Below are 21746 nucleotides of genomic sequence, written 5' to 3' on the forward strand. Positions count from 1 at the left end.
TCAAGAGAGGAAAACTTGTTTGGGTTAACTTCAAACGTGTCTTTAAGAAATCATCACTCTGCAATACCCTGTCTCGTTACATTTGGGAAAGGGTTAGCTCTACCGTTATGAGCTTATAATTGCATTTTGTCTGTTTTGCCCTAAAGAGGCTTTTTCACACTACAATTACAGATGAAAAAGAGAAAAAGTAATAAAATAATACAAATACATCTGGGAATGAAGAAAAATAAGTCTGCTCCCAGCTTTAGGCAACGCAGGCTCTAATTTCTCCGAAAATGTAAATTGGTTTAACTGTGCTTGTGAGCGTGAGAGAGAGACGGAGCAGAGCGGAGCGTACTACCACTACCACCTCTACTACTACTACGCATGAAACAACCATATCTGGTTATACTGAATAAAAAAACCATCCCATAATACTGAAGCCACATCCTTTACTTATATGCCTCTAATCGCTGCTCTTTCCTCTCTTGGCTTTAATTGCGGGAGTATCAGCACTACAGAGAAGCCGTGAATCCCTCGCTCTTCCTGCGATAAGAAAGCGCAGAGCGAGGCAGAGCGAGGCGAGACGAGGCGAAGGGCCGTTAATGCTGCTATCTTGTCATCTGTTTCTTTGAAGAAGCGTCTCTCTCTCCTGCGTGCTTTCTCTCTCTCTCTCTTTCTATTCGTGCTGTTATCGGTGGCATCAAAGCGCAGACCATGAGAGGAGCCACGGTGAGCGTAAAGCCCACGGGAGCGGCGTGGTGCAGCTAATGCTGTTAAAAAATAATTAAAAACAATCTCATCATCAAAGGAAGCTGAGGCGAGGCCTAATCAGCTTCACGTTTCATGTGTGTGCCACTTCCCTTCATGACACGCACACATGAACACGTTCAAATCTTCTCATTCTCTCTCCCTCTCTCATTCTCTCTCCCTCTCTCATTCTCTCTCCCCTCCCGGCCATTCTTGCGGTGGCTTTCTGAAACACACGCCATAGCTGTAACATATGTCTTGTCATAATTATCCCGACGCCCAAAAGCCTTACATATGGTAAGTGGCACACACACAACAGTGAAGAGTGGCTTTCATGCCAAGCCTGATATGTAGGTAGGTCACATCCACACACACACACAAGGCTTTACACTCATTTTTATGGCCTCTTCACTCTCTCTTTCTCCCTCTCCTTGCCGTGGCAGCGATAATGGAGCAGTAATGTAAACCACAGTGCAGCTCTGTGATTAGAAGCTCGGCTTTGCTCGGCGCCCTTAACGCCATTTCACTAAATCCCTATTAAATATCTCCCTCTTCTTTTTCCTCTTCCTCTCCTCCGCCTCTTTAATGGTAATGAGCATTTAAATGGTAATGGACCCTCTCTCTCTCTCCATCCCTCTCTCCCATCCTTCTATCTCTCTTCCTCTCAATGTGTGGAACTTGTTTTTTTTTTTTGTTTTTGTTTTTTTTTAACAACGTGACTAGTTCAGCAGATAAAGTTCAGATTGAAACGGCTGAGCTGCTGTAATGCATGGAAGGCGCTAGCGTTCGTCCTGAATTTGCATGTAAACGAGAGCTGGAATAGGAGCGCGGCAGTGCTACAAAAGCGCAGCCTGTTTGGGTAAATAATCTGTTGCGTTTGGCAGCGGCGCCGAGGCAAGCCAACAGATGTGCTTGAGTGTGATAGAGAGGAAATGAATGCAAGGAGACATTGCTCGAACCAGCGTGTTCAACAACGCTGTGAGAGAAAGAGAGGGAGAATATGAATAATAACCAAGCACGGGAAAATGCTTAAAATTACCGTCAGAGCAAACTTCACCTCTTAGAGAGATATGAGAATATATAAACATTCGCTTATTGTGATAGTGAAACGAGCAGCTCATCTCATTTAGACTTGGTCTGTACTTCGCTATGCAAACACATGCACATTTACAAGTTTAAACAAGACTTTATAATCAGCCACTGCTTAGATCTCAAAATCCTCCCAGACAGGCACATTACAACAAAAGGAAAGAAAATGGAATGTATATATATAGTGCGAAAGAAAAGGAATGTAATGAAAGTGGAATTCAAAGCCTGAGGAGAAGAAAAAAAAAAGCACAAAAGGAAGAGAAACAGAAAAGCTGAGGTAGATAGATAACTGGGTGGCATTAGTGACCTGTGCATTAACCTCACAAAAACAAATGGAAAAACACCCAGACAGAAACAAAGTTGAAGGAGGACAGAGGTTTCTGTCCGAGCACGATATGATTTATTCACTAGTAGAATTGTATACGACGAAAAACTCCCTTTATCTCCTCGGTTCTGTCACAACACACAGCAAAAGCACACAACGCTAGCTCTTTAAGCTGGTGATTCTTCACACAGACACACACACACACAGACAACAGCATAAAAAAGGGGGAAAAAAAACAACAACACACACACACTCCCAAAGAGCTTAAAGATAGTTCATGCACGTAATGAGAAGAGCTCTGCTCTCGCTTGCATATTTACTTAGCTTGAAATATTCCAAATATAATACAAAAAAAAAAAAGTAAAATAAATACCCAAATACCCAACAAAAAGCACATGCCTCAGTGCCCACATTGCACGAAACTACTGTTGAGTCGAAACTCATTTCCTCCTCCCAAAGCAAACATAGCGGTTCACACTCCAAAAACAATGGCTGCAATTTATTACTCCATAAGCTGTTTACACATAGATTTTATGACCCGTCTCTGGAGAGGGAAATAATACACAAACCAACACGAGCCGGAATGAATCGAAACACCGAGCACAATGCTCCTCGGCCTGCATCCCTCCCTTTTTCCCCCTCCATCAGCAAGCAAATGTTCTGCGATGAACCTCAATCGCTTCCATCATTTTCAGATGGGAATAGCAAAAGGCTTGCATACACAGACAGCTGGCAGAGCAGAGAAAGAATAAATTACAACAAAAAAAGTGCAGGAAAGGATGAGAGCAGAAATCTCGTAGCACATGGGAAATCATTAAATGTGTGAGATTCACTTCACATTCCCCTCCCAATGCCTGGAGTTTGAAACTAAAAAGCATTCTGTATGTCCCATTTGGTGAAATAATACGAGCCATTAAAGCGGCACCCTGTCTGAGGAACAGCGCAAACTGGAGAAAAAAAACAGGAAACTAAAACTTGAGAGTGTAGGGAGGGACAGATGGGTACCTGTAGATTACCAGGTTTTAAGAGGACATTTTAAAGTTCTTATACAGATTAACTGTTCGGAAGGGTCTGCAGTAGAAGCACTGAGTGTCGACTGGTCGTAAAGATGTGTGTGTGTGTGTGTGCGCGCGCACACTGTCGACAAGTCATAAAGATGTGTGTGCTGAATGGAGTCACACTACTGGCCATGTGTAGTTCAGACTCGGTACAGAGCATTAAAATGCCAGCAAATTTTAAAAAAGGCTAATTAAATAAATTTTTTATAAGTAAATGTACTACATAATAAAGTGTAAGCGGAAAATTGGTTTATCACAATCCAACTTCTCGTTTCCACCATTTATCCATTAAAGGATCATGGGGGGCCACAAAGGCCATCTCAGGGAATTAACGGCATAAGGAAGGGTACACCCCGGATGGGGTTACAACCCAATGCGGGGCACAAACTACAAGTAGTCCTAAACATTTAAGTTATGAATTTCCACAGATACGAATGGACCGCAATCGGTTTATTGACGGAAGTAGCTCACGTGTATTGTATAAAAAATAGACACTGCAGTGCAATAGATACCAATACAGTATTTACAATTATATACATTATTTACAGTGTTTAAGAGATTGTATAAAATACCTAAAGTCCAGTATATTGTGTGTGTGTGTGTGTGTGTGTGTGTGTGTGTAAGAAATGAGTCTGCCTCATCGGTTTCAAGAAATCACTTTGGGAGCACAATGATAGAAAATTTCTGCCCGGAGAAGCTGTCCTGATGGTGAATAATCCTAAGTGAGTGAGTCTAAGACTATCTTTTTCAGACTTAAGAACAAATCGGACTTAAGAACATGTTCCTGGAAAGAAACTGGTTATTAAGTCAGGGACGACCTGTACACCACAAGTCTTTGAATTTCAGAAGGAAATCAGTATATCCAGAGGAAACCCACCAATCACATGGAGGACATGTACAAAGAGCGAGGTGAGATTAGAACCCCCAACCACGGAGGTGTGAGGTGACCAGGTTAACCACTCAATTGGTATACATGATGGAGTCTACAACACATGCACAAAAATAGCACACACAAAGATTTCCCAGAAAACATTAACATTAATATAACAGAACATTGTGTCTTCTAGCAGACATGCCTATAGGGAAAGAAGGTAAGGAAGTGTTACTCAGTTCTGTATCATGTCACGGAAGGCTAAGCTGAATAATGTCATCATTAACTCCATTCCTACGCTGTTAACACGTCCATGTTGATTCTTATAGGAATAAACTACTTAATTAACAAAACAATAGAGGCAGAAAATTAGGAACTTAGAGGAGACAATACTGGTGTTGATAAACTGCAAGGAACACACTCGCAGATCTGCGTGATTATTGATCTGCATTAAGAACAGCAGGGACACTTGCAGACAGACTGAAACACTGATGCCTTGATGATGGAAATGCCAGTATATAATATGAGCACAGGAGCAAATTCGACATCCCTAAAAAACAAAACATAAAAACTGCATATTTTTCACTGCAGCACAAAGTGACCAGCTCCTGCTGTGTGTAGACATGTGTCTCGCTTGATCAAGCACACATGCTTTACAAATAGTTCCAACTCGGCATGCTGAGAACACACACACACACAGCTAGTATATACTGCTAACAGTAAACCCACATCATGATCAACTAATTATTCCTAGAGATATCCCTGTACAGTGATTTCTGTGGACAAATCCAAATATGTTATCAACATTCACGACGATTTTAGTGTTTAAGTCTTATGACGGACTTTATTTCAAGAACCCCACAAGACAGATGAAGCCAGATACTGGATGTTTTTAACCTGCTGCTCGTGGTGCATCACAGGGTAGTTGAACTCACGCAGAACAAAGTATTTACAGACTCACATGCACGGCCAATGCTGCTCTAATAGACATGGAATAGAGTAGCACCATCCTTTTCCACCCAGATATCACAGCCAGGTCTCTCTTTATCGGAGTGCCTGGATTTAGCAGCAGCATCATCATTTAAAAGATTCAAAATCGAATTAAGCTCCAGCATCCTAGGCTGCTACTGTAGCTGCAGTGTGACAGGACAGAGCTACCTAGTCGAAAATAACTGAAGAATAACAAAATTGGGGGAAAGCACTAAAAAGAGGATGGATTCCCCCAAAATATTGATTTCCAATAACAATCCCGGCCCGAGGTGGCTCGAGGGCACACTGCAGTCAGTCCTGTGAAGGTTCAGCTAGTGGAACTCCTGAGCCTTGAAAAATCAATGGATAACTTGTCATCAACTTGCAGAAGAGACGCATCTGTTTGTGGGAATTGTACACACAATCACATTTACCAACACCACTTGCGCATTACGGGAACTCGGCTGAGAGTTACAGTCCTGACCTCGCTCCAAGCCATTTCCACACCGTTGGGGCCATTAAAGAAGTTCCTGGGAGGGCGGAGTTTTGGACGTAAAGAAGAAAGATCATGGCTCCGGCGAACTAAGAAAACTTTCTACCTTGATGGTGTCCAAGCACTAGTAAAACCCTGCTACATTAATGTAGCAGGGGATTATATAGAGAAATGAAGGTAGTGTTTACTCTCGTAACTGTGTTCTGTTATGCTGCCCAATTAAATGTTCTGGTTTGACTTGAACACCCCTTGTGTTTTAATCACTTCTTTCAGCTTTTAATGAAAAAACAGTTCCAACCATGTCTTCTAGTACATTTAACTCATTTGGCTGATTTTTATATTGTTTTTTTTTATCCAAAGTGACTTACAATTAGGACACGATACGAGTGAGCAGTTGAGAGCTAAGGGCTTTACTCAGCAGCCCACCAGTGTCAGCTTGATGGTACTGGGATTTGAACTAAAAGGCATCCAATCAGCAGGCTAATGCCTTAACCACTGACCTAAGACTACAACTATGTTCCAGTGTAGCAGTTTAACATTCAGTGGTGCACAAGGAATATAAAAACTTCTCTGATTGACAGATTCCAGTTATCACAATGACTATAAAAGAAAAAAAAAAAAAAAACTTAAATTTACTATGTTGTATCCCATAAAACATGTTTCCTTTTAGGCAATTTTGTATCCTACACGATAAGCCTTAATAACCTGCTGTTTGACATCTTTCTCTGATGTAGCTTAGACTCCCTTGTCTGTCTCACTCAATACAGAAAGCTTCAAACGTTCTCAAAACAAGATTAAATTGAAGTAAAAACAATGTGCTGTTCATCTCGGGAATATCTCAAAAACCTCGACAGCTGTTAAACACACAGCACAGGCAGTCTATTTCATATTATTTTATTCAAATTTTCTTTAAGAACTGAGCTTGTAAGCCTTTCTGGTAACGTAATGACATAATATGAACACAGCACGCCCTCTTCTTGCCCCTCTCAAAGCCACAGGAGATAGTTAGGGGGTATGATAGTACGACGACAGAACACTCGCGAGCCTACCTTACACACTCGCCGTTACGCTGTATGCTGAGTTGTTGGGGTTTTTTTTCTCTCTGAGCGTAAAAAAAATCTACATATAAAAGTGATACCGTACCGAAACATCAAAGAAAGGGAAAACTAATTGCTGTCAACCTGGAAGGATTTGTGTTTTGTTATTTGGCACTGAACTTCAATCATTGTACAACGGATTTGATGCAGCTTCAGAATTTAAAAACAGAGAAAAGAAAAATAATTGAATAAATTTATTCAACGCATTTATTGAGCTGTCATCACAGACTGTCACGCGGACTCAGGTCCGTCGCGAGTGCCTGCAAGAGCAGCATTAACTCTGTGTGAATGTTCCTGGAACGCCAAATTAAAGCTTTTTTGTGTGCATATACGTGTGTCAAGCAAATCCCTCAGCTTTGTGCAAGTGTACATAATTTAGTCATTAAAAAGGAAATTTAATTTTGAGCAGATATTTAGAAATGTGCATACTTTAATTTTAGTTTCTTCGCTGTCCGCATGATTTAATTTGCCATTACATGTTTTTAATTATACTCGCTTTCAATTTTTCTGAACCTTAATATACTGGCATAATACTTTTGATTTAGTATCTGCAATTATGAACACATATTATATTACGTTACATTATATTTTATTATACTAGATTAAACTATATTATGCTACATTATATTACGTTACATTACACTGTTGTATGAGGTATAAAATACTTAAAGGATTTTAATTTCCCAAAACCTGGACACTCGCGACATCTCTATACTGTAGACTTGTCCCCAAAAACTTCTTGTTGTGATCCTACATCCTGCCCCGTGTTCTTAGAATCAGATTTCCACCATGTTTATACTGAGCATCCTTTCAACACACCGATCTCCTTTTAGGTCTGATTTGTCTCAAGGTTGTGTGTTTTTCCCTGCCAGCCTCATCACTGGATTGCTTGTTAATAAACAAGACCTAAAGGATTTATATATCGTTAAAGCTGTTTGTTGACCATGTCTATACTTAAAAGGTACTTCATCACATAAAAAAATGCATGTGCCAAATGCTGTAAATATAATTACAGGACATAGCTAAAGAACACAGCTATAGTTTTATGTGGTATCAAGGTAAGAGTGAAGGTTAAATCATATTCGAAAAAGCGGGGCTGAAAAAAAAGTGTTACGTTTCAGTGGCTCCTGGGCAGAAATGAGTCAGATGAGGCAGAAACATGTTAAGTGCAGGAGCAGCCATGTGGCACATAATGCAACTCACCACCATATTTCATTCAGCCTGTGTCTCTCCAAGTCTCTCAGGAACAAAATGGAATAAGAAATTAGACAGCAACAGATGGCAAAGGGGTGACAGACAACAGCTAAAGCCCTAGACACAACTGTATGTGTGTGTGTGTGTGTGTGTGTGTGTGTGTGTGTGTGGGAGAGAGAGAGAAAGTGAGAGAGAGAGGAAACGTGATGAGTGATTTAGTAAGAGTCCCTGTGGTACTGGTCACTGCAGTAATGAAGTACACTGTTAGATGCATCACAGAAGGAAAGAGGGAGAGTGTGTATATATATGCGTGTGTGTGTGTGTGTGTGTGTATAAGCAGAGGTGAGGGGTTGGGCAGTGCCGGATGGCTGAGCGAGCTCCGCAGAGAGCTGTGAGCCTCAGAGGAGAGCTGAAACGCAGGCTGGCAAAAGAAGCGAGAGCATTAAAGAATCATCTTCATAATGAGATACAGCAGCATCAAACACACGTACACACAGCTTTCTATCTCTGTACTTTGTGTTCATATCCTCCCTATCTCGTTCTCTCGCTATGTATCATGCTGGCTAATTGGGCTGTGGTAGGTGCAGACTTCAAACAGCAACTGATTCACTAACGGTCTAACGGCATCCTGCATCAAAATGAAAACTAGCAACGTGAGGCAAAGAAACCAGTCTACACATTTCAAAACAGCACATAAACTCCGTTGTGGTGGAGGAGCTCGGGTCTGGACTGGAGGAGGGGAAGAAAGATGACAATCCACTGAATTTAAAGCTGAAATGCCGCAAAGAAAGTGGTAGAAGTGTGCTTATAATATTTTAATTATGTGGTACCATACACAACATGTATAATGTATTGTAATGTAGCATAATACACATACATACATGTATGCATATATACATATATCACCAGCCACCTCATTAGATACACCTTGCTAGTACTGGGTTGGACCCTTTTTGCCTTTAATACTGCCTTTATTTTTTGTAGCATAGATTCAGCAAGATTCTGGTCTATATTGACATGATGGCATCACGCAGTTGCTGCAGATGTGTCGACTGCACATACATGATGCAAATCTCCTGCTCCACCACGTCCCAAATGTGCTCTATTGGATTTCGATCTGGTGACAAGGCCATTTGAGTACATTGAACTCTCAGGTAAGCCGTGGTATTTAAACAATGCTCAAAACGGTGGTACTAAGGGGCCCAAAGTGTACCAAGCAAATATCCTCAACATGATTACGCCGCCGCCACCACCACCACCAGCCTGAACCACTGATACAAGGCAGGATGGATCCGTGTTGTTCGGATCAAATTCTGACCCTACAATCTGTATGTTGCTCTTTAGCATACCTCAGATGTTATTTGAGAAACCATTGTCTTTTTATCAGCTTGAACCAGTCTGTCTATTCATCTTTGACGTCAACTAGGGATTTTTACCCAGACACCTGCCTTTACTGGACATTTCTCATTTTCACACCATTCTCTGTTTAAAAAAAAAAAAAAAAAAAAAAACTAGAAATGGTTGTGTGTAAAAATCCCAGTAGATACCCCAACCACACCACTTACAAAGTCCTTCTTCCACAATCTGATGCTCGGTTTGAGCTTCGGCAGACTGACTTCATCAATACATTGTGAAAACTGGGGAAGCCAGATGAGAATAATGCAGAAACTATGGAAAATTCTTCCACACAAGTAACAATCATTGAACCAGACACCCTAAAATGTATCTATGAGGCAGCACACTGCACCCCAATATGGACATCCATCCGCATCCATCGTGTCTCATCTTCCTCAACACCTGACTGAGAGGAATCCTTTAGATCCGTTGGCCCAACACCATCAGCAACAAGCAGCTGTGGCAGTGAAGTAACCAGATGCCTTCGCATAAGGGGAGATTCTCAAGAGACAATGGAGGTGGACTCATCGTAAGGCAGTGTCAAACATCAACCAGGCTAGTTCTCATGTGGAGCCCATAAGGCAAGAGGGACAGAAGTCCAGGAGAAAGGCACAGGACAGAGTTAATCTGAGGACACTTGCTGCCAGTTTAATGGAGGTGGACTGGCCACACTCATCGTAAGGCACAGGGGATAGCAGACAAGTATGTATGTATGTATGTATGTATATCCAAGCTACACATTCTGTCTGCATTCTACATAGAAATTACACTTTAAATAAATATCATAAAATATTTTGCTTGACTAAAACTTGAAGCACATCAATATCATTACAAAGTTGTTACATTTTTTTTATAATTTCAACTATTATTATATAGTTTTAACAGGACAGCAAGACAAGGAGGGACTTGTACAATCAATCCTTGACCAACATACAGTCGCTGAGAATTGAGTACAAGTTCTTCCTGTACTTCTGGACACCAGCCGATACCAAAAATCTTGACAGCAGTACCTTGTGTTTTCCCAGAGCAAAAACGTCAACACAACTTTTGCTTTTTATATATATCAGCAAATACACCAGATATTTATTTGCTTTACTAATGTGTGAAACCAGAACTGCTCGGCAGTAGAAGGACCCGTGTTATTGCCGAGGTGACAAAAATAAAATTTTATATTTAAAGGAAGTAAATTTTTATTCTATCTTTCAAAAATTCACACATCTATAAAGAACGAAATCCAGTTGCGGCCATTAATGTTTAAAAGGTAAAGATAGTGTACATATTTTATTTGCCAGCCTAGGCAACACAGTTTCTGTCATTTCACGGGTTTAAATTAAATCTAAGGGAGATGGTAATAAGCTCATTTTCACTTGTGACGCTGTTAAATTATTTTCTGAGTTTCTAACACTGTTCTCCTTTCCCATTTATAAAATATAATAAATTGTTAGACGTCCATCTCAATTTCGTCACTACTGTTACAGAACACAGATGCGAGATGTGCTGTTAAACTAAAGTAAGCAATACAGACTGCCTTGAGAGATGTACTGCAAGCTAGCACACCAAATTACCTTTTCTGACATCAAACTAAAGAAGGAGAAAACACAAGCTGACCTGATTGAAAGGTAGTTCTACTTCATTCTCTTATCAAAGTTGTTAACCTTGACTCCGCTTTGCCATGAGAGGGGTATGTAATTTGTGTAGTGCTTTAAAGTGATATCTGTGTGGTAGCATCAGAACAATTTTCCCAGAGCTCTCACATAAAACATACGGAAGTAAATGACAAAAAGATTTTCAAGGCTTTTTGTGTTGTTCATTTTCAGTACTCAGATGAAACTGCTGAGTTTCCAAAATGATGTTACAGGCCTGCCTCATCTTTGGCTCGTCCTCCTCTGTCCGAGTTAAACCCATCCCATTTTTGACGGCTTTCAAGCTGGTCTCCATTTCATGAACAGATTTTTTCAGGGAGGTTTTCATGCCGGTTAAACATGTTTTGCTTACTGTATATATGCACCATCATTAAGCTTAATGAGCTTGTCGGATACATCTCCTCAACATACTGTATAAAAACTCCCTAATCAATGGTTTATACAATCTCTTTCTCTTCTTTTAGTCACTAGTCAGACCCACAGAAGATGGAGAAACAAAACTCTGCATGCAGAGACAGTACACCATTACAGATCAAAGCGCTGAGAAAATGTGAATTTTCAAAAGGTCATGTCTTAATGAAATTCACAATTTTAGTAACGGAGACCAACACTTCATTCAAATCAGCAATGCTTTCTCGGTGTTAAACCCCATGTGTTACTACAATATTACCTGCCACCTGCCATCTCCAAGCCAGTCATTGCATAAGCTGTCTGTGTATACACCAATAGTCCTCTTCCAAAAGACGAGCTTTTGACGCCAAGAATCAAATTTCAAAACTATGTAGTTGTCGGGGAGCATTTTATCCATTGTCTATAGCGGCTTTCCTGTGTAGGGTCACTGCAGACATAAAGGCTGTCCCAGAGAATTAACGGCAGAAAGCAGGGGACATTAAGTGGGGTACCAACCCAATGCTGGCCACAAGCGTGCACATGGACACACACAATCCATAGACCGTAACGTACGTCTATGCAATGTAGATAGATATGAGGTCAGGATTTTATGATGTACTCCAAATGTTTTTTTCAAAAAAGCAGGCTTTCATTTGAAAGCTGCTTTCAACATGTTGCAAGCTGCCCTGTCACTGTCTGTGTGCTTTAATATGAATTTTCAACATTTCTCCCTGATGCCTCGCTGATGATTTGGACATGTCTCCTCTTTTACTGGCAACATATCTGCCACCGTGAAGTTCGCTATTTGAAGATGCTTTCAGGCATTTGGTTATCTCACAAATAAGTGGTATTTAAATTAGACTATCCCATGCTAACAAGTACTAAACGATATGATTTAGTAATTTAATCCCTTTGGTGTGGTAGAAGGGAGCAAGAGAAAGAGAGAGATAGGAAGAGAGAGAGATAGACAGGACCGGACAATTAAATTGCTACAGGGCAGTCAGTGACATCAGCAATAAGCCCTTTGACCTCACTGGTGACATCATCAACCTGCCGCCCTGCCATCAGCATGTGGAGAAAGAAGGAAGGACAAAGGGACAAGGAGAAGTGAAAGGTCGTCTCTGGCTGGCGGTGGTGTCCTTTCGCTTGGCTGGGTAGGAAGGGGTGACCGAAGGAGAGCAAGAGCGAGGTCACAAAAGCCTGACAGGAAAGAACAGCAAAATGCAAAGTACTGCTAACACACACACACACACAGTTTTTACAGGCAGGATTGGACAGATGGAGAATACGAAAAGGGCAGCATTCATTTACAGACAGACATCAGAAAAGGTTATCCTGCATCAAGCCAGACAGTTGAATGAATGCACACACATACACATGGCTTAGATGGTCCAAGACAGCTGACAGATATGACATTTTAAGTCTTCAAACTTTTCATACCAAAAAAAAAAAAAAAAAGCACATCCATGTCGGTGTGTGAGCATATAGTTGGCACACACTCCCTCGTTAAGTTGGAGGTTATTGCATACCGAATCAGGCACATAAATATGGAGGAGATGAGTACATGGAATTCTGACAGCTGAGAGAGAGAGAAGAGAAAGAGAGAGAGAGAGAGAGAGAGAGAGAACAGGAATACAAAGGAGAGAGAAAGGTGATAGAGGTGACGATGTATGCAGGGGGAAGGAGGCTCAGACTGCAGAATCTCTCACACACATCCCACAGGGACATATGTGGCAGTAGTTTGACACTGCGAAGACTTGCACAGAGGACAAAGACACACATACACACACACCTCAAAAGGTCATGCTCATACTAAATTCAGTATGAGAGGACTTTTGCATATAAAGTCCTAAGAAGCACGATGGCCATTCTACAGAGATAAGCACCACACACCACACACACACAAACAACTAGAGACACAATCCCCCCCATCTCTGCATAGCAATAAGCTTTCTCTCTGAGCCATCTCAGCATTCATCTATTCTCCACTATATAACCCCTGCTCTCCTGAATATATCCTCTATTTCACCATCCATCGCTCTGTTACTGAATATATCATCATCCACCCCTCCACTCCTGATTATCTACCTCGACATCCATTCACCTGTCTCAGCATCTGTTCTATCCCTCCACCCATGAATCCATCCACCTGTCAGCATCCATCCACTCAAGCAATCACATAATCACTCACTCAAACCCTGAATCATCTCCCTTTCAGCCTCTATTCATTACATCATCTACCCCTCTCCTTCACTGAATCCACCCACCTATCTCAGCATCCGATTCCTCCATCCCTGAACCCATCCACCTCTCTCCGTTCATCTCCGCATGTTATAGACAATAGGCTCTGTTTAACGGAGTTTGGGCAACTTTTAAGCAGTACCTTTATTGCATGTGCTAAATAGGGAAGCCCTACATCTCTCTATCCATCCATCAATTTCAGCTTTCTGGCACACATCCATCAATTTCTGCAACCATCCACCCGCTTCAACATCCATCCGTCGCTGGAGACTTCCATCTATCCTGCTCAGTATTCATCCAGCCATCAGAGAGAAACATTACTCTTAGTGCAGCGAGTGCTTGAACACACATACACACTCACAAACAGAAAGAAAGAGCCGGAGAGAAAGGGGGAGAGAAAGGGAGCTTACCTTTTGTGGCTGTGTAGGTGGATCAAAAAACGTGGGAGAGAGAAAGAAAAGAAAACATATGAATATGATTCTGCTGGTCTGAGGTTTATTCATTCATAAAGAAAGCATGTTTCATCCATGTTAGCATGAACACAGTCACACACTGCAGCTCACACTCACTCTTAGTCTGGGAGGAGAACGTCAGCGTGAGTCTGGAGAAAAGCTCGTTACTCTCAAAGCGGTCTTCTTTCGCCTTCACCCAGAAGCTGCTCTCTGACAGATCCTCAGGTCCAATCTGTAACACAAAAAAGAAAGCACTTAATTCAGCCATCTGACAAGTCATCCATCCATCCATCCTTCCATTCACCCAAGCAAAACATGCCATACCCCACCATACCATCTACCCAAGCTATCAATCGATCCATCTTTCTGCGTGAAAGATGGATACTCAGAACTCATTTATCCACCCATCCATCCATCCATCCATTTAAAGCAAGCCAGGCATCCATCCACCCAAGGAAGCCATCCAGCCATCCATCCACCCAAGTAAGCCATTCATCCATCCATCTACTCACACAAGCAAGCCAGCCATATATCTACCTACCATTCATTCACCCAGGCAACCAATTCATTCATCCACCCACACAAGCCAGCCATGCATCCACTAGTATGGAATCCATGCATCCAAGTAAGCCATCCATTTATTCATCCATCTACCCAAGCCATCAATTGTTCCACCTGAATCAAACCCATTCCTTTATTTATCCACACACGTTTCCTCTAATGATCAATCCATCCATCCACCCACGCACCACCTATTCAACACATTTATCCATTGACCAAAATCATCTGTACCATCCATTCACCTAAATCCATTTATTCATCATCTATCGCAACATTGAAACCCAGTCTGATCATCTATCTACCCACCCGGCCTAACTACATCTATCCATCCACCTACCTAAAACTATTCCGTCCTCCGTCCACCTAAAATATCCATTCATACCCTACACAACCGCTCAAACCATCAAACTGATTCAAACACTTATGTCGATTCCTTAAAGTAAAGCAGGCAACCTTAATCAATATGTGAGATGACCGCTAACACTAAAACGCCCGTCCCATGAGCCTGCCTTATATGAAGCCGAAAGATCAAGGCATATGCGTCATATAGTGTTGAATCCTCACGTAGGTTTCCAACATGCATCATATATAAATAGCATCCTATTACTGTGATGTTGGAATAGCAGTGCCTGAGTTCACTAACAATTTACTGCAAACACACATAATATATTACAACAAACAAGATCAGTGCTGTTGTGGTTGCTCTAAAATCCTTTCTTACTCCAGAAATAATAACTACCCTGCCAGCTGCAGCGATTCCCAATTAGGGGTTTAATGGATTATCACGAGTGAATGCTTTATCACCAGCGACATGCTATTTTAGCTCGAATGAGTTTCCCCTTTCAGAAAGACACAGCGCCCCTGAAACTTGGTCCACGCTACATGAACACAACTTTAAGTCAATTAATCTCTGTTGGCGGCACGGTGAACAGGCAGAGCCGCTGACGGCCTCTGAGGAGCGTGTGTGTGCTGTTGCACAGGCCCCTTTTCAACAGCAACAATACACAGCCTCATGCTAACAACCTCCAGCGTGTTAAAAAAAAAAACACACAAATAAGAAAACATGAGATGTCAGAAATGAGTAGAGAAGGATTGAAGAATGGGAGAAAAGATGATTGAAGGTAGAAATGCGAGAAGAAAAAGAGGCAGGGGAATGAAACTCATTAAACACCCCATCGCTCTCATTTTTTATCCCATCTTTTTTATTCTTCGCCATTTCCATCTAACTTTCGCTCATCGTAATTCTTTTCTCACCCGTTTCTTCTCTCCCATTAATCAGCCCCAATACATACATTTTCTCCTTTATCAGTACATTATTTTTAGCTGAAACCTGGATTGAATAAAATGAAATTTGTGTAATAGTGTAATGTAAGAAAGGGAAAAAAGAAAAAAAGAAGAAAAGAAAAAAAAAGAAAAATGAAAAAAGAGAAAGGAGGAAGACTTCTTTGATCCTTATTTCGCATTACTTTGCATGCTGATGACCGAAAGTGAGCAGTAGCATTTGTGAATGTACGTGCACGTGTGCTTTAGGGAGTGTATGATAGTGCAAAGCAGTGGATATGACAGAGAGAGAGAGTAAAAGAGAGAGAGAATGATAGAGAGCAAAAGGGAAAAAAAATGTTAATTTAAATTACAAAAGAATGATGTCCTTTCTAGCAGCAATTTAATTATCTTTCACAGCCACAGTTAAAAGAAGCAGGCTTATTAAAAAGCAATTTCAATGACATTCTCGTCAAAGCGCTCTCGCCACGAGAAGAAAGCAAGAGAGGAAGCGCGAGTGAGAGAGACACACTCATGAACTCAACGGCAGCCATTAAAGAGTAGCTTTAGGCTAATAGAGGAGACGGAAGCGTTTTGATGTTTTAAGTCCTGTTGTGGGGGGTGCAAGGGAAAACAAGAGAGAGAAAATGAAGTGAGGGAGGGAAAGAAACAGAAGAACTAATAGGCACACAAGTAATCCATATGCAAGGTAAAATGCTATTAGTCTACCTGTACTTTGGTCACACACACACACACACACACACACACCTCTAGAGGCCCCGACACGGCAAGCTGATGTAAAAGAACAGGCTCCAACAAATCAGCCAAGCCCACTGTATAAGTGGAAGCTCCGGTGTGAGGCCCAGTCTGATGTTTCGGTTGCCTGGAAACCTTACTTTCCAAATCAGGTCCAATCTAATAAATTTACCATGGATGGACTGTAGCAAAACAAAGTTCTAGTGACTTCTCAAGGTAATAAAAGCAAATACTGTGAACCTGAGCTCGATCTGGAATGAAAGGTCTAAGTGATTATATGCGCATGAGAAATTTCCGTTTGAATTTTATTAAACTAGCAAAAAAAACTTCATTTTATTAAAATGGGTTAAAGTTTAGATAGATGACCCAAAAAAGTTGAATTAAATCCTGAACGAAACCTTTAATACACTTGTGTAAACACTAAATAGGTGGCAGGATGGCTTAATATGGTTAGCACACCTATCAACCTTAAATGTTGCCTCCACTCTGTGTCTGTGTTTCTGTGTGTGTGTGTGTGTGTGTGTGTGTGTGTGTGTGTGTGTGTGTGTGTGGAGTTCACATGTACTCCCTGTGCTTAGAGGGTTCATCCACTTTCCTCACACAGTTTTAGATTGTGGAAATAATTCTATGAGTAAAACAATTAGGAATAGGAAGCTTGATGAATCCAATAAACAGCCTAATATTTGAGTATTCTGAGTGTCTTTACGTCATAATTCCGTACTGAGGAAAATATTTTTGTATATTAGTGTTTTGCTTTCACTTGTAATGTCCTGCATGGTTTTTTTCTAGACTGACCAGCCAAATGTGAGACTTTATGCCAGCTTCATACTGTCGGCACTGACAAGGACTAATCACTGAGTCAGCTGAGTGTATTAGAGGTCTAACACTGCACTGCATCAACAACACACTGCACTCCTCAAACTCACCTTACTCCAGTTAGCTCTCTTAAGCTGCACCTCTGGTTTGTAATCTTTCTTGGGCTTCAGGCCAAACGGTAGTTGTGGTACTGGAGCAGCCCAGGCTCCAAACCCTCCGGGTGGAGGAGGTGGCATGCCAGGCATTGGAGGAGGCGGGGGCATTCCCGGAAATCCTGGAGGTGGAGGTGGAGGTGGGGGCATACCAGGACCACCGGGTAACGGAGGCGGTGGAGGGGGCATCATACCCGCCTGCCCAAGTAGAGGCGGAGGCGGTGGGGGCATGCCTGGCAAGGGAGGGGGAGGAGGTGGAGCGGGCATGCATGCAGACTGAGGTTTTGGAGGGGGCATGCCATCGGATCCAGGGAGAGGTGGGGGTGGGGGTGGGGGTGCCAGGGGCATTGATGGCTGGCCGACCAGAGGTGGCGGTGGAGGCGGAGGAGGCATTGAGGCTGGCAAGGCTACAGGAACCGTCATCTTCTTCTTAGCTTCATCGAGATCCTTAGACAGTTTTTCAATCTGAGAGAGAGAGAGAGAGAGTGAGAGAGAGCAAAAGAGAGAGAGAGATGATCTTTCTTATTAGCTTTACACAGTTTTTGTGTTCCTTAATTAATCAAACAACTATGAGATATCAACAATCAGGTCAAGGTCAAGTTTTTATATGGTGCATTAAATCACAAACTCCCCACTGTATGTATTTAATGTTATAAATAGATATACAATCAATTTGACTGTAAAGCATTTCTTATAAATAACAAATATACAAATATATAGTGTTAATAAGTAATAAATATTGGCATGGATGATATCATGAGAAGGAGAAACTATTTTATAACTATTAAAAAAAAAAAGTGAAATGACAGGTCAAGTAAAACTAGACTGTTCCTAAACACAATAACTGGTGGGGGAAAAAAAGACTATTAACAATTGTGTCATTAGGTACAGACCTAAATCTAATAACAAATGTAAGTAAGTAAGGTGGACACCTCAGTATCATCTCCCTCATACTGTATGTATCAAACATCAGTCATCTGCACTTAGCCAGTCTTTTTGCCACTGATTGTCCCTGACCAATTTTACATCTAACTGTAATGCCACAGCCCCAGAGGCAAAACCAAAAAGAGAAAATAGTTCAGGTTCTTCGAAGTTCCACATTGTTCCAAATATAGTTCAAGGTCAAAACGGAGTTGACGCAAATTATTAAGTGATATGGATTACACAGTCGTACTGTTGTCAGGCGAAGTTCTTTCAAAGAAGCAGAGTTTACCCAAGCCCCAGGGACAAATAATGAGGTTAGACAAGGAGAGGGTGGGGGGAGAAAAGCAGAGGCAGCAGATGTAGAAAGGTCAACGCTGAAATTGAAGAGAGATGAGCACGGTATAAATCCATGTCTAATTAAAAGGATCATTTAATTATCCAGAACTCGACACAGCTCATTAAAAATGACCAGTCTGCTAATTTCGCATCAGTGAAACAAGAAGCCTGATGGAAAAGGGGAAGAAGTGCAGGACAGGAGAGTCGGACGTTTCTTGACATTTTTTCGGGCGTGCCAGTATTTCAAGAGCAACAATTCCACTGATGCTGCAAAACCCGAAGTTGTTCAAAAAGAGTGCGTGTCGATGTGTGCGCGCGCGCGGAGGGTGTGTGATGCGACAATGACAACGTTTCTGACGGTTGTTTATCTGCTCCACATTAAAAGCGGGTTGAGGTGACAGGCTGTGTTTAGCTCAGCAAGTTTCCCTCTCGCTCTGTCTGGCTGCTTCACATTCGTCTGTATTTTGTCTATACTCCACCGCCTTTCTCTTCTTATCCTCTCCAACTTTGTTACTTTTGCTGACTACTGTTTTTTTTTCCCCTATCCCCATCACATATAATTATTCCTTTCACACATACACACATTCCTGCATGGTGTGTACTGTCTGTGGGCTCCCCCTGTCAACAAGCAGGTTTCCATGGAGACTCCAAGACTTTTGAAGAAGTAAGAGAAGTTCAGGAACAGAGTTCTAGGATGTTAAAAATTGAAAAACTTACACACTTCATGAATTAGTGCCTGGTGTGCATTTCCACTGTGCTGCAGGAATCATCATCATTGTGTCAAACAAGTAAGGGATAAAAGATTTGAAACTATGATGTTATGGGAAAATAATAAAAATACGGAGGTTTAATGGCCTGATACAAAGCAGACTAGCTGTTATCACTCTGAAGGTGATTACTTTCCAAAACATCCCGGAGTATTTTATTCCTCTAACATTCCTCTGACATTTATTACAATTTGTGATTTATTAAAAATGACATGACTGGCTGCGTTTTTTTTTTTGTTTTTTTTGTTAGTTGATGCTGGAGACTTCTTAGTGTCTCCTTTTAGAAACCTTCACCATATTAACAATAATGCAATCATTTTTGTTGAATAACAAAGCTTTTTAATCTGTTTATTATTAGGTTTGGATTACGCAGAGTGTCTGGCCCCATAAGCGTCTCGTTACTACAGGAGCAAAAACACTTTAGATCAGCATAAATATAAACCTGTGATCTAAAATACTACTGGCACTACAGACAGAGCTGTTATTAGAGAAGCTTAATCAACACCTTCTCTGAAACACACTTCTACTCTGGTGTCTCCCCTCACCCTACAGGGCTGCCTGATCTATCCTGATTGTTCTTCAGGTTGTGGAGCTTTTTTGCACTGTGACTCACTGCTGAGCTGGATGACTTAACGTGGATTTCCTAAAGATTTGCACTTTAGTACATTAGTCAAAGGCCAAGTCTTACTTTTTCTTTAGTAGATAATTTCAATAGTATCCTGTGGATTTGTACCCAATAACCTCGGCAGTAATCATGAAGACTTTGATGCCCACATTAAACAAGCCATAACATTAAAACCACTCACAGGTGAAGAGAATAATGTGCTCAATGCAGGTAAAATAAACAAGTGTAAGAATATAAGTGACTTAGTGTCCAAACGGTGATGGCTAGATGACGAGGTCAGAGAATCTCCACCTCAGCAGGGGTTCTGGGTGGGATTTCCAGTGTACAGTGGTTAGTACCTACAACAGTCTTCCATGAGGGACAACCTGTGAACTAGCAACAGGGTCATGGGTGCTCAAGGCATCTTAGTATACTGCATGAGAATGCAATATGGGAGGAAGTCGAGCTGGCATGATGCAAGGGTGATGAGTTTCCAGAGTCCTTGTGTTCGTGTGGATATTCCTTTGACAACGCCATCCACATAAACATTGCTGCAGACCAAGTGTACCCCTTCATGGCCACACTAGTCCCTAATGGTAGTGGCCTCTTCCAGCAGTATAACTGTTTAAGGAAAGTTCCTTCAAAGGGTTTACTTGGCCTTCAAATTCACCAAAAAAAGTATCCTAAAACTAGCCAGTTAGAAGTCTTACAGGACTGCTAAAGCCTTGGTGCCAGGTACAACAGCACAACTTGAAAGGCTTTGTAGAGTCCACACTGTGAACGGGGGGACTACATACTATTAGGCAGGCAGTGAATGTATATTAAAATAAACATACATTTTAACTGAATAAAACAAATCTTCTTTGTCTTTCGGCTAATCCCTTTCAGGGGTCGCCACAGCAAATCATCTGCCTCCACCTAACCCTATCCTCTGCTTCCTCTTCTCCCACACCAACTAACTCCATGTCCTCTCTCACTGCATCCATAAATCTCCTCTTTGGTCTTCCTTTGAACCTCCTGCCTGGCAGTTCCAACCTCGGCATCCTTCAACCAATATGCTCTCTCCTCTGAACATTGAATAGGACGAGTCAGTATTTAAAAAAGTCTCCGGCACTGTAGTATAACAATTGTATGCAAACTATGACATCATTCTAGTGTTTGAAGTCAAACTTTTGCTGTTTAAATAAGCTGCCTGAAACACAAAGCTTAATTTTACATCTCACACTTATTTCTTCCCATGCATAATCATATAATAAAACTAATAGAAGCATAAAAGTTTTGGCTTTTGTGGGAGAAAAAAATGAAAACATCTCTGAAACATTCTAAATTGCTATTCATATTACTGCGGTTAAAAAACATGCTTCAGCAATTGTTCGACTTTTCAGTACATTCAATTTGTGGTCGGCTGATTACTGGAGCAGGAACTAAAAAGGTTTTTAAAAGTACAGCCAAGAAACTAAAATAGGTGCTAGTTAATGGTTCCCCTTTTTCAATGCCCACTTCATTATTTCACAGATCACTTTATTTCCAGCACTCAGGTTTTGAGCTCAAGTAGAAACGGGCCTGATTTTCCTTTAAAAAGTTTCCTTGTTGCAGAAATATATATGTATGTTTTATTTTATTT

The 21746-nt window shown here is 41.3% G+C and overlaps 1 protein-coding gene across 2 annotated transcripts in view; it reads right to left on the reverse strand.

Moving 5' to 3' along the window:
• Nucleotides 1-13951: 13951 nt before the first annotated feature.
• Nucleotides 13952-21746, reverse strand: part of LOC128542585 (protein diaphanous homolog 1) — an 86910-nt gene continuing 79115 nt past the window's right edge. For both annotated transcript variants that reach the window (XM_053512515.1, XM_053512508.1), the window contains 2 exons: nucleotides 17450-17956; nucleotides 13952-14178 (listed from right to left, as the gene is read on the reverse strand). In XM_053512515.1, coding sequence (XP_053368490.1) covers nucleotides 13990-14178; nucleotides 17450-17956 — 696 coding nt within the window. In that variant the 3' untranslated portion in view covers nucleotides 13952-13989. The remainder of the gene's footprint in view (nucleotides 14179-17449; nucleotides 17957-21746) is intronic.

The sequence above is a fragment of the Clarias gariepinus genome, chromosome 2 (genome assembly GCF_024256425.1).
Source record: "Clarias gariepinus isolate MV-2021 ecotype Netherlands chromosome 2, CGAR_prim_01v2, whole genome shotgun sequence".
In the NCBI taxonomy this organism is placed as follows: domain Eukaryota; kingdom Metazoa; phylum Chordata; class Actinopteri; order Siluriformes; family Clariidae; genus Clarias; species Clarias gariepinus.